Genomic DNA, 13,839 nt, shown 5'->3' with positions numbered 1-13,839 from the left:
ATAGGCCCTTTTTTAGTGTTTTTACATTATTGTACCTGTTTTTATACTTACCTGTGTTAGTTACAGCCTTTACTTTACCCACTCTTCCTTTCTTTCTTCCTTCATCTTTGCCCTATTATACTTCTACAATAAATTCACGTGTATCGAGCGTACTTTCTATCAATAACGCACCATTAACGTGACAAACTCTACTGGTAGCTACAAATGTAGCTACGGGTTCAGATGCTACAAACCCCGGTTTTGAAGGGCTTATGTTGATGAAATTATATGCACATGGGATTTGTAAACTTATGTCTCAGGGTGCCGGGCGTAGTAACAATGCCCATCAGATCTTTGTGATTTAAAGCTCTGAAGAATACTGGAGCAGACGCGTCGCTTACCACCAGGTGCACGACTTGTTCATCCCGTTACTTGGTATAATAAAAAAAACATTATATAATATTTTACTGATTCTTAACTGTTGACCACATGAACGTATGGGATCAAAAGTCAATACCAGGGCCACCATTGTCAGCTTCAAGAAATATGGTAATACCATGGTACCTTACCATCTAAGTTAAAATAAAATGAGTAACATAATAGAGTTACGTCAACTTGATGTCATAGTCAGCAATAATATATATGTTATGAATGCATCAAGGCTGGGCCATAAAATAGGCCATATCATTGTGGGCATGCGATGCAGTCATTAGTACCAATGTAGGTTTAGTTTGGACTTGGTACTCTAAAAAGCATTGTTTTTAGTCGGAATTGGGTGCGGAATAAATCTACTGATAGTCTAGTTTCAAAGTGCTTTTCCACTGGCGAGGCGAGACGCGACGAGGCGAGACGCGACGAAGCGAGACGAGGATTGAAATTTGTAAGGCAAAATTTCAATTCTCTTCTAACACATTTTCAGTCGATATCGTCTAGGTTGACGAGGAGGGGCGAGACGACAATTGAAATATTTGTGGATGAAATATTGAGCCGTATTGCTGCCAACAATGAGTTAATTTAACTCTGCAACGGAAATCGGATTGCGATGGCTTACGCGTGGTCGCGCGAGATGTCTTATAGCTTCGTATTTATAGCTAGATGAACTGAACAGCACCGAATCGTATTCACTATTCTGAACTGTATCCACAACCACAGCGCGAGCTCACGCGAACTATTAATTTCAAATCAAGGGAATAGGCCGGCGACATTTTAGTTCTCGTCTTGTCTAGCCGGTGGAAAACCACCTTTATGCAGCGAAAGGTTTATGAAACTACATGCGACTTGATAGCCTTAGTTTGCGGGTTCAGTCTTTATCAAATGCTCTATGAATAAAGTTCTCAAATCCACTGCCTCACTTGCACCTAAGTGTTCTAAGGTACCTAATCTCCTAGTCGACCTTTTGGTTCTGAAAGCGCATTCCACAGACAAGTGTAAAGGGATATCAGCTTTTTAGTTGAAATTTGTATTTATGTAATGTAATTAAAGATCAAGTTGGCTTAAAAATGTTTTCAAAACGTCATTCACTAGTGATGCAATAAGGAAGTCATACGAAAATGGATTTTCCGACTCACAAGTTAAATGTAAAGTTTGCTTAAAACTTTTCTATACGCTTTTCTACTCGGAAACAAATAGTGGATTATAGGTTTAGACATCTTGGAGAAACGTTTTATCTTTCTCAAGGCAAATGATAACGAAAATGTTGCCTTAAATATACCATTATACTACCATGATTAACTGCCTTCATGGCCGAACGGTCACCATGCCGGAGTGTCACACAGAGGTCCCAAGTTCTATTCCCGGGTCGGAAGAATATTTATATGGGCCATATTTGTTTCTCTCTTGAGTTTGGGTGTAATTTGTGGTTGTCTATATATGTGTCCTGTATGGCACCCGCGACTCAAGGTTTCCCTAGTGCTATGTTGAGTGTGTGCGTTATTATTATATTTTGTTTAAAACCAAATCAGTAAGCTCTAAAAAGAAACTTCTACAATTATGAAAATAAATGAACTCAGAAACCACAAATAAGCAACAATCGTACAAAATAGTGTCTCTGACGTCAGATAGTATAAAACAGATGCCATAGCAATATAAAGGCATGTGCATCAAAGAGATTGAACGTTACAAGTGTAAATCAACTGAGATCTATGGATCCAATGTCATTGCGCATCACGTGAGCGTTAATAGAACACACAAGATGAAGAACGTTGCGTCTGTTTCTTCGTCTTTTACAGAAGGAAGACAAGCATTTTGTAGTTAGTTCTAATCTATAATTATCTTCAATTCGTAGGAAATAGCAATAATATTTATTCGCAGGCCAACACGATACACAAGATATTGTACAAAGTGTCATGAAATCATGTTGCGCCAGGTACTATACTGGCATGCAAATATTAAAATTAGATTGCAGTTAAACAATGTATATAATTAGAATTAATTTCTTAAATAAACAATGTCAAATAAAATAATGTAACAATGCCAATAAAGTAACAATAGTAATAAACAATATCAAAGAAGTATGAACAGCACTAATACAAGCCATTCCGAGCTTTAAATCGCAAAGTTTTGAGGGACACTGCCACTGCGCCTGTCACCTTCAGACATAAGTTGACAAGTCCCATAAGCCTATAATTTGACCAAAAGTCGAAACCGAAACGTAGTAATGCTTACATTACTGCTAGGTGACAGAAATAGGTAAGGTGGCAGTACTTCCTTGTACAAACTCACAAGAAGCTCTACTAAAATCTCTGTACTAAAATTTCCGGATATATCAAAGGAAATCCAAATACTGGCAGCATAACTATTTTTGTGTTCCATTCATGAACACTGGTCGCCTCAACAATATGAGAGTTTAGATCAAAGACCTAAATTTTTTTTTTTCAAAGTCCAAGAAAATATCTTCAGCAAAGAACACAGTTGTCATAAATGCTGGTGAATACGTTTTCCTAAACTGTGACTACCTCATGCTATTTATTTAGGTACATGAAAATGACGTAATTCTCAACAAAGAAGAACAGGTAATAGAGAACATTATCGATTGATTTGAAGTTCAAGTGACGATTGACATTGAATTGCTCTGTCAATACTCGCCGGATCTCGTGTTGTGTAGTTGCTAAGTGACGTCAAGCTTTCAAGTTTGAATGGGCATTAAAACCAAGCCTTGTTGTACACCGTACAGTTTTATATCGACTTTAAAGATTGTATTGCAGCATAACCTACATAAACGTAGCAATATCATATCCTTTGGCTCCTCATTAACTTCTGTTATTGACATTTTCGTCATACCTGAGCAAGTCACGATCTTGAAATCCGGAGAACTATTTTGGCAACTCTTTACTGTCCTCCAACACGATTTTGGTCAGTCAAAGTCTGAATGTACTTATCTGGCTACACTAATTGAGAATTGAGATTGATGCTACAGGTGACGTTGATGTAGATACTAGATAATCAAATTCACGTAGCTCCGTCTCCTGTGTCTTGAGAATTATTTTCATGTCTTCATCACGGCTTTTTTTAGTCAAAAACTGCATTGTTCGAATATCGCCTCCAAAGAAGAGGAATCAGATATTATTAATAATATTTTTTTATCATACCAAGTGACTGGACGAACAAGTCGTGTGTCAGGTGTTAAGTATCAAGCCTGTTCATAGCAGTGCCAGTTCGCCAGCCACCCTGGGACACAATTTGACAAGTCCCATGTGCCTGTAATTTCATCAGCACCCTTCCAAACCGGTGCGCAGTAATGTTCACATTACAGCGTGGCGGCAGAAATAAGTAAGGTGACAGTACTTCTCTGGACGAACTCTGTGTCAAAAATATTCTTCTTTAAGTAAATTATTTTTTTAGTGTAACATTCACGGTGAATATACGGGGAAATAGAATTAACACCGTTAATCGATTCAGAAATAAAATGTCAAATTAACAGTGACAAAAATAATCAGAAATAATATTGGTGTGCTAGGAAATCCCACCAATCCCATGATCTCAACTGAGGATTTTTTGTATTATAATAGAATAAAACAAAGCAGTGAACCCTGGTGACACAAAATATACCCAAACAAGAACCAATTTGGGAAACAAAGGACCTCCTTCAACATTCAGAATCTTATTAAAAGTCATTTAAGTAAGTATGCTTGCGTATGTTGTTCCGTGACCTCACTTAGGGTCTGTTTACCTTCATCTCGATAACTGGTGTTGTCACTGTTTTTTAACAAATCGCACTCACTGTATCCTCCTGAAGCCGTACCAATGTTTATACCTACCATAGTTTTCATTATGCAATTCTAAACTTAAAACTTGTAATAAGTAATGATAATTTTACTTGTAGAATCTGTATATACATTTAGTAGCAGTAGAACTTCTTTCACAAGGGTGAAAGAGTTCGTCCGTGGAAATGCTGCCAGTTTATCTATTTCTGCCACTAAGCAGTAATATGATCATTATTCTGTTCCGGTTTTGAACGATAAGTGTGGCGGTGAAATTACAGGTACATGGGACTTGTCCGCGTGACGAGCGCAGTGCCCCTCAAAGCTCTGGGCGGGGTACTACAACTGCTATGAACAGGCGTTTCGCTTATCACACCTAGGCCTCTTTTGCAAACCAGCTCAATTGGTCCTGTGCGAATCTTATCATTAGTCTTTCGGCCACCCCGACGATATCATTCGACCATCTAGCAGGTGGTCAGCCTTGAGAACGTGCCGCTTCTACCAGGTACCAATCAGTGCCCGCCTTGGTCCATCGGTCGGCGTCCCACCTGCATATCTCCATCTGCATACCGACGTCTATGACTTTTATTCGCTGTCGTATCTCTACGGTATACGGTCAACGAGGGAACTTCCAAGCATGGTGCGCTCCATTGCCCTTTGAGCCACTCTGATTTTGTGCATATATTATTTTTTAAGCGACCATGTCTCGGCGCCGTAAATGAATATGGGCAGGACGCGTTGGTTGAAAAACTTTAGTTTTCAGGCTTTGAGGGATTTTAGACTTAAAGTCGTCCTCTAGGTTTTCGAAGGCGGCCCATTCCAACTGATACCGTCACTTGGTTTCATAAAAAAGTATTAAAGAATTCTACATCTCCAGAACTACAATATCGCTTTTGCCACATACAGTTGACTGGTTTTGCCCAAATTATAGCGGTGGCAACGGTCGTTCGGGATTTCATTATCAATTAAGTAAATATGGCGTCGGTGATAAAAATTATCTGTTTATATGCTTCTGAGAATTAAAGTTTTAAGTATGTTTCAAGAACTAGTAAAAATATTTGCGAGAATCCGCTGGATGCGAGGAGGAGACCTATTTGCACTTTTTATTATACCTTTTCATGTTCAGTTTAAATAACGTAATAACCTTTTAATAAAATAAAACGTCCTTACAATTTAGTGGAATTATATCTATTTGCCAAGTTCTATTGAAATTGGTTAACGAAAAGTGGGTGAAATCCAATAAATAGGATTCATCCCCTGATTTGTCACCCTTATAAGGAGGAATATTTCTTTCAAATTTAAATGGGACCACTACGACAGGACCTACTCTCTTTCTGAATGGATGATTGTGTTCAGTGTTTTTTATCTTCTTCGACTTTAGCGAAATCTGATAAGTCGTGTGAGTGACGTTGTGACGTCATCATTCAGCGTTCTCTTTCACACATCATCGTTCACGAAACATAATCCATTTTTGGTGTATAATATTTCTTAAGAAAATATTCAAAGTTATATAGATAACATCATTCGCTATGACTTTGACCGACTTATCTCAATTAGATCATAAGACCGTACAGTAGTGGTGTGCCCGCCCACTAGCATGTTTGTCATACTTCCAATCATACTACACTCGTGTATGACTACTGTAGTATTATAACAAACATTGTACCACCCATCGCCTTTTCTATGCAAATTTCCGAGCTGCGTTTCATATGTTACAAAGTAGCTGTTCTTGACTGTTTGTTGTTGACAATGGTTGTCAGTAATTGGCAAAAACGTGCTTGTTCCCTGGACACTTTTGATATGTGTTTTAGGTACAGTCAACAGCACATCAAGCTATATTACTGCCTTCGTGGCCGAACGTACCATGCTAGTCTACCACGCAGATATGGCGGGTTCGATTCCCGAGCCGGGAGAAATATTTGTACGGCCTACATTTATTTACTTCTCTCGTGAGTTTGGGTGTTATATTGTGATTGTCTAGGAGTGTGTGCGATATTATATTATTATTATCCAATTTTGTTCGAATAGTGCCTCTATTTCAACGGACCAAGATCCGTCAATGGGTAGCTTAATGTGCTGCCGTCTGTATATTATCCCACTGCTCGTCACAGGTTTCTACAGAAGAGGACGTAAATAAATTAAAAATCATCATTATAATCATCAGCAATTCATTATACGTCCCATTGCTGGGCGTGTGTCTCCTTGAAGGAGAGGGTTCAGGGCATTAATAATACGAGTCAAGCAATTTCCGTTCCTGCCGAGGCATGTAAAGTGCTTTTCTCAAACAATGTGAGGAAATAATAAAAGACTAAAAAGATGCAAATGTATAATAGAAAAAATAATAAAATATTATTTAAAAGTAATATTTGACATGTTAGGACCATTGCTAAAAAAATTTTATTGTTTTTCCAGGCACTTTTAGTAGTCTCTGATGATGTGGTTGAATTTGTATCCATTACGTACTTGTTTACGTACTATATAAAAGCTGGATGAATGGATTTTCATATTTACTTTGCAGGCCTTGGCCGGGAAGAAGACGCACGGTCCATAGATAACAAACGTTGGAAAATAATGCAATCATTTCCAAGCATGTTTGAGCAAAATTTATTTATCTACAATATTTTGTTTTATTCGCACAAACACAAAGAAAAATTCCTTCGACCCGACTGGACTCGAATGACTGTTCTTTCTCGCTCTATCGCTCTGCCAACTGAGCTGCGGATCGAACCAGCAGATCTTACGAATTTCTCTATACGCTTGTTGCGGATCTGTGTATTTGGTCAACACGTTCACAGTCCTCCATACAAAGGCGAAATCAACCCCGTAAGTCTACCGGAATTTGTGTGTAATTGTGTTGGTTTTGTCTCTCACATTAGCCCTCTTTACACAGTCACTCTATCGCTCGTGGTCGGGAACGTACAAGATTGCGCGCGGGAAAACCTGCTCGCGCGCAATTGCTCGTGTTCGTTTTTGTTACAACGGAAAGAGCGTCCTTGTGAAGGATAATAGCGCAGGATAGAGCGCGTGAAACTATCGCTTGTTGGAGAGGCGATCGCGCAGTCTTCCCCTTTTCCATCCAACGTCTTTACACGTGAGCTCAATCGTGCACGATTGCTTTATCACGTGCGATAGAGTGTCTGTGTAAAGCCCGTTATTATATACATCCAAATTATTTTGTGGTTTTTGAAAGAAAAAACATGAGCAGCACTCCCGGCTTTGAAATTTGACCTCGCAGTACTCGCATTATGTTCGGGCGCGTTCCCATTATGTTGTAACGTTTTATTTATCGTTGGACGACGACACAATCTCGACTATCTGTCGTGACTGTGACGTCAAGTTTATTTTATCGTTGAATGGCTGTCGTGTCTAGCTGTTCCCACTAGATCGTGACGACAATTTATCGGTTCACGGCAGCCGCCTTATCGTTTGCACGACGGAATCGTTTGAAGCTGCGATTATCTGTCGTGACGTTTTATCTATCGTCAAACGACAGTCACTCTTCCCATTGTCCCGACAGTTTGCCGTCGTAGCATCAAAAAAGTCGGGAACGACAGTTAACCGTGTCGTTCTATATGTGTGAACAACTTCATTTAAATATACAAGTCACGACACTTAAACTGCACGACTATCTCCGTCGTGCCGTTTAAAGTGTCGTATAATGGGCACGCGCCCTAACTTGCGAGAAGTTAGTTAAAGTTAGACTTACAAGTTGTTAGTGATAGTAGGTGTTAGTCTGTGAGAAATGATTAATGTATTTATAATTAATTATTAATACAAAGATCGGACACTCAGAAAAAATCCATCGATCCGGCCGGATTCGAAACGACGTCTTCTAGCATACCGTGTCAGACGCTATACCAACTAAGCCACGGAACGAACCAGCGGACCTCACGAATTTTTCTATGTCTTTGTTGTCGTGTCTTTGTATTTGGTTTTTTCAACGACTTTTAGTCGTAGCGCCATCTATGAGAAATCTTAAGTATTTCGTCACCTAGTTAGACACTTTTACAGCTACCAGCCCTGGCTAGAGATGTCGCTGTTCATTGTATTTAAATTTTTATTGAATTGATATTCAATTATTTTTTATGTAAGGTTATTAATGTATTTACCTTTTGTCCACAGTGTATGCAGAGACGACTCGGGAATCCCTGACTGGTACTGTGACAACGACTTATGTCTTATGTCCGACGAGGTGATCCTAGGAATCAACCGAGGCGGACACGGCTGGAGAGCAGATAACTACACGCAGTACAGCGACAAGAAACTGAAAGATGGACTTATTTACCAGCTGGGTAAGTGTTGCGCCATCTTTACCGGGTCAAGTTATTACTTATAGATCACCTTGCTCAAGGGTGGACTCCATGTAAAAAGCCGTTTCGGGGCAACCTTTAATATTACAGCAATTTTGATGGCCTCCGTGGTCGAGTGGCTTGCACACCGGTTTTCATGGTGTCGCCATAGACGTCCCGGGTTCGCTCCCCGGCCGGGTCAGTGTAGAAACTAACTTTTCTATGTTGTCTCGGATCGGGGTGTTTGTGGTACTGTCCTTGTTTCCGATTTCTATAGCACAAGTGCTTTAGCTACTTTGGGATCAGAGCAAAGTATGTAGCGTTGTCTAATATTTATTATATTTATATTTATGTGTACAGGGTAATTTTTAATGTTTTTTTTTATTTCGAATTGAATGGAATAGAATAGAATAGATATTTATTGCAATGCCACAACACATAGATACCAAAAAAAAATTGATAACACAGACAAACAAAAGAAAATAAAAAGAATTAATAAACGAAATAAAGAATACAGTAAAAAAAACAACACGAAATCAGACAATAAGCAAAAAACAAAATATAACGGCTACAAATTTTGTACTATCATATGTGTGGTTGTGGCTTACGCAAAAGGACTTCCAATATAAGCCACAGCCATAATTAACGGTGGCGCTGGTTTTCAATGAGCCCTGAGCCGAGATGAGTGACAGACGTGTGTGTCGCGAAATAAAAGAACTTAAAATAAACATAATTTCAATATCAAGTGCAAGAACAAACATTAATGCGCCTGATGTTAAGCGAAACGCCTGTCCATAACAGTTGCAGCGCTACTCAGAACTTTAAATCGCAAAAATGTGAGGGACACTGCCACTGTGCCCGTCACCCTAGGACATAAGTTGACAAGTTCCATGTAACTGTAATTTCACACACAAGAACACAGTAATGCGCATATTACCGCTTGGCGGCAGAAATAGGTAAAAGGTGGCAGTACTTCCCTGGACAAATTCTTTCTCAAGGAGCTCTACAGCTACAAGAACTGACTGTGTATACAAGCTGTTGTAAAATCTAGTAAATAATAAATATAGTATTTACTTGTGAGATTTTTTTATTGTAGTGACATACTCGTAACATCGTTCTATAAATAAAACAATACTAATTAAATTTTTATTGAATTGATATTCAATTATTTTTTGTGAAATTACTCCACTAGTTTGTTATAATTATTAATACAAAGATCGAACACTCAGAAAAAATTCCTTCGATCCGGTCGGATTCGAACCGACGTCTTCTTGCATACCGTGCCAGACGCTATACCAACTAAGCCACGGAACGAACCAACGGCCCTCACGAATTTTTCTAATTGCTTGCGTCGTATCTTTGTACTTGGTCTTCCAACGAATTCGAATCCGACCGGATCGAAGAAATTTTTTCTGAGTGTTTTTTCTGAGTGTTCGATCTTTGTATCAATAATTATAAAACAATACTTTCAAATGTTCATTGCCAGTAAGAAAATTAAAACTACACTACAACATCGCAGAAATATATTACTATCATCATAAATAACAACTTATATTTTTATGAATGACAGTATACGGGAGGCGTTGCTAAAAATACATGTCTAAAAAATGTCAGATGATACAACAATACTAATCTCAGTACAAAGTACTAAAAAAAACCGACCTCGAAAGATCGTAGAATTACATCTATTTGCCAAGTTTTGTTGAAATCGATTACCGGAAAGTGCGCGAAACCGGATTCATCCCTTGGTTTGCCACCCTTAGAGGTGGAATATTTTCGTCAAATATAAATGGGACCACTACTGAGGCCTCTAGAGATCTTTCTTTGGAGATCTTTCCAACAAAAAAAAAAAAAGAATCATCAAAATTGGTTCACAAGTTATTGCGTAATACCTATACATACAAAAAATTTCAGTCGAATTGAAAACCTCTTCCTTTTTTTGAAGTCGATTAAAAACTTGAAAAGTTTCATAAACAGTCATGGAACAAAAGTTGTTGTTAACGATGTTAGTAATATAACCATGCGAGGTTGTTTTGTGTAACCGTGTACAAACATATTATGTGTACACATATGTTCAAAAAGTTAATTCTTACACACAAATATTTTACGGTTAATGAAAATATTTGCTCTTTGATTTGTTACACTTTGAGAGACAAATTATAATTTAATTGCAAAAATTTCCAATTTTTTAATTGATCGGTCTCTCCAATTTCATTGCTGAACATTGATTTCCCGAATCCCGAAAAAATCCGAGACTAACAAATGTAGTCGTAAGACAGTCTCCGCTTTCTGTCTCTGTTTACCGAAGTTTAGGAATTAAGCTCTACCTATTCCAATCACTAATTATAACATAGATGCTTTAAGAATCAGTTGGTTTAACGTAAAACGTTAATGTTATTCGATTGTTTTCGTTACGGTGATCGATTGCTTTCGTTACTGTTATCGATTTCTTTCGTAACGGTGATCGATCTCTTTCGTTACTAAGATCGATCGCTTTCATTATTTTACGGTCTAAATTTCTATTATATTTTATGTCACGTCTCGCATCAATCGCTGAGTCTTGACAGATTAATCATCGGATCGTCACAATTTAAAATACCTTTGTTATGAGTTGCCAATGCACACGACTATGACATACACATTTGCATACAAAAGCAACTGTACTAATAGTTAATGCGTAAATATGACCTTTGAGAATTACGCATCAATAGAATCTAGGTCCTGTGCAAAATCTAGATCAAGACGTAGGTCTGATTGTTATTATGCTTGTTGAATACAAGAGCTACTGTTTTTGCCGCAAGGTGTTTGCGCACGACTATAGCTACATTTTGATATTGACATACGTGTGACCTAGATATCTATGTCAATATATTGGTATCTAATAATAATAGTAATAATTTATTTCCGAACCAGGTCAATAGATTGTTAATAAATTGCAAAATGCTCAAGTCTAAGGATTAGTTTCATAATACAAACACAGGAACACAAACCGCCCTCAAACGTTCGTGGAACTATATCTATAAGCCAAGTTTTATTGAAGTCGGTTACCGGAAAGTGCGCAAAACCGGATTCATCCTCTAGTTTGCCACCCTTAGAGATGTAATATTTTCTTCAAATTGAAACGGGACCAATATTAAGGTAGCTCCTTTTCAACAAAAAAAGAATCGTCAAGATCGGTTCACAAAATTAAATATAATCGCCTAACATACAAAAAAAAAACCGTCGAATTAAAGGCCTCCGCCTTTTTTTAAGTCGGTTAAAAATTGTTTAATTTCTTACATAATGTTTATAGTCTTCATTGTGGTTTCTTTAAGCAGTGTCACCTTTGAAAAGTCTGTGTTAGCCAATTAAGTTCCATTTTTACCTGTCTCAGAAATATTTGTAGACGCAGACTGTTTACATTCAACATATACATGCGAAACTGCCTCTTTATTACACAGCAAACTTAGACACTACATTTTAAACGCGGTGAAGTGCAATGTTCAAGGAAGAATTATTTTAATGTACGTCATCCCATTCTATAAAGACAAAACTATTGAAATTAATAATAATAATAATAAACTATTAAAATCGCAAAGATCTGAGTGGCACTGACTGTATTTTCACCAGCACCCTTACCCTTCAAAACCAGAACACAGTAATGCTGTCAAAGGGTTACTGCTTGGCGGCAGAAATAGGTAAGGAGGCAGTACTACCCTGGACGAACTCTTTCACAAGGAGGTCTACTGCTACTAAACTACTGGGTTGGCGATTTCACACGTTTTCCAGGGGTTGTGAACCTTTAATACTTAATAATAATAATTAATATTATTTCGGACCATAAAAATACCCTTAGTGTAAACAACCTGAACCATACTTGATCCATAGCATATTATTAGTAAACAACTTAGAACAAGGTTATAAGAAAAACAGTACAACCAAAATTAATTTCTTAATTAAATAACAAATTGGGTTACGTTCTTGACTTGCTCTAACCAAGTGAGTAAGTTTCAGGAAAGGACTATCATACCTTCCTGTTATTGCTTATAGAATGCTGTTAGGACTTTGCCTCACACAACTTAATAGCGAGACAATCTCACGAATTTTTCTATGTGCTTCTTGTCGTGTCTTCTGTATTTGGTTTTTTCAACGACTTTTTAGTCATAGCTTTTAAATTATTATTTTTTTTATAATACCAAGCGACGGGACCAACAAATCTTGGTGGTAAGCGATACGCCTGTCCATAACCATAGACCAGATTCAACAACAATTGCAGTGCCACTCAAAGCTTCAAATCGCGAAAATCTGAGGGACACTGCGCCCGTCAAATGAGATATAAAGTTAACAAGTCTCATGTGCTATAATTTCACCAGCACCTTTAGCCTTATAAACCGAAACGTAGTAATTCTCACATTACAGGCGGGTTAAATAGGTAATGTCGCAGTACTTCTCTGGACAAACTTTTTCACAAGGAGGTCTACTGCTACTGAATATGTAAACTGTATTTACCGTGTATGCTTACAAATAAATATTCTCTATCTCTGATTCCCTGTACAATGAATGTTCTTCAAGAGCAATGACAGAGTTCAGTCAGTCGCTCAATGTTACGCGTAAAGTGCCTACCGCTGAGTGTATCGCCGACAGTGCAAGCGCTCAGACAAGTCTTTATCCGCTCACGCGATGCGCTCCTCCTACCGCAAAATGGCGGCTATTTGGTATCGCAAATTAGAAAAGGATTCAGTTTACATACAAGTTTGTTTTTAAAAATAAAATTATTATTCTGCATTGCTAAATAAATACCCTCCGTACTACAACAAAAACATCTCAAATAAAATGCAGTAATACACCGCAAATCCTGCACTTAAAAAGCACTAATGAAATTTTTGGTGTACTTGGGTAAATATGATAATATTCCGTTTGAGTGCTTCTAATGTTTACCAAGAAATTACTCCTTAAAGTATAGTTTATAAACATTTATATTCAGGGTAAACTTAAAAAAACGCAACTTACGGTATGTTTTCAGTAAATAAACACCGACATCACCAGCCCAAACAATAACACACACGATTGTCGTGACTTATTTTTGAAGTTGTTTATTTTTTTTAAATGACAGACCCAGGCATTAAAAACTTTATGGTTTGCTAGAGTAGTTACCGAAATAGCAATTAGTATTAGTTCTTTTACCTGTTATAACTTCGATATCCGATAAATCGGTATAAAATCGTCACCGGCACCTCTAGGTGTGGTATGCTTCCAGAGACGCATGAATCGCGTGAGCGGTTATTTACATTACAATCCTTGTACAATCCCAGTATTTGGTTCCGCATGACTGCACACGGCGGGCAACGTTATTTTCACCTCTTTTAACGCTTGCTTAGGTGCTTTTTTCCTCG

At 37.8% G+C, this 13,839-nt stretch overlaps 1 protein-coding gene across 1 annotated transcript in view; it reads left to right on the top strand.

Moving 5' to 3' along the window:
• LOC113228998 (uncharacterized peptidase C1-like protein F26E4.3) overlaps positions 1-13,839 on the top strand; it is a 131,292-nt gene that overhangs the window by 84,193 nt on the left and 33,260 nt on the right. The window contains exon 4 of the mRNA XM_026462466.1: positions 8,301-8,470. Coding sequence (XP_026318251.1) covers positions 8,301-8,470 — 170 coding nt within the window. The remainder of the gene's footprint in view (positions 1-8,300; positions 8,471-13,839) is intronic.

The sequence above is a fragment of the Hyposmocoma kahamanoa genome, unplaced genomic scaffold, assembly GCF_003589595.1.
Source record: "Hyposmocoma kahamanoa isolate Upper Pololo Valley unplaced genomic scaffold, ASM358959v1 270, whole genome shotgun sequence".
Lineage (NCBI taxonomy): Eukaryota > Metazoa > Arthropoda > Insecta > Lepidoptera > Cosmopterigidae > Hyposmocoma > Hyposmocoma kahamanoa.
This window is presented reverse-complemented; position numbering and strand designations above follow the sequence as displayed.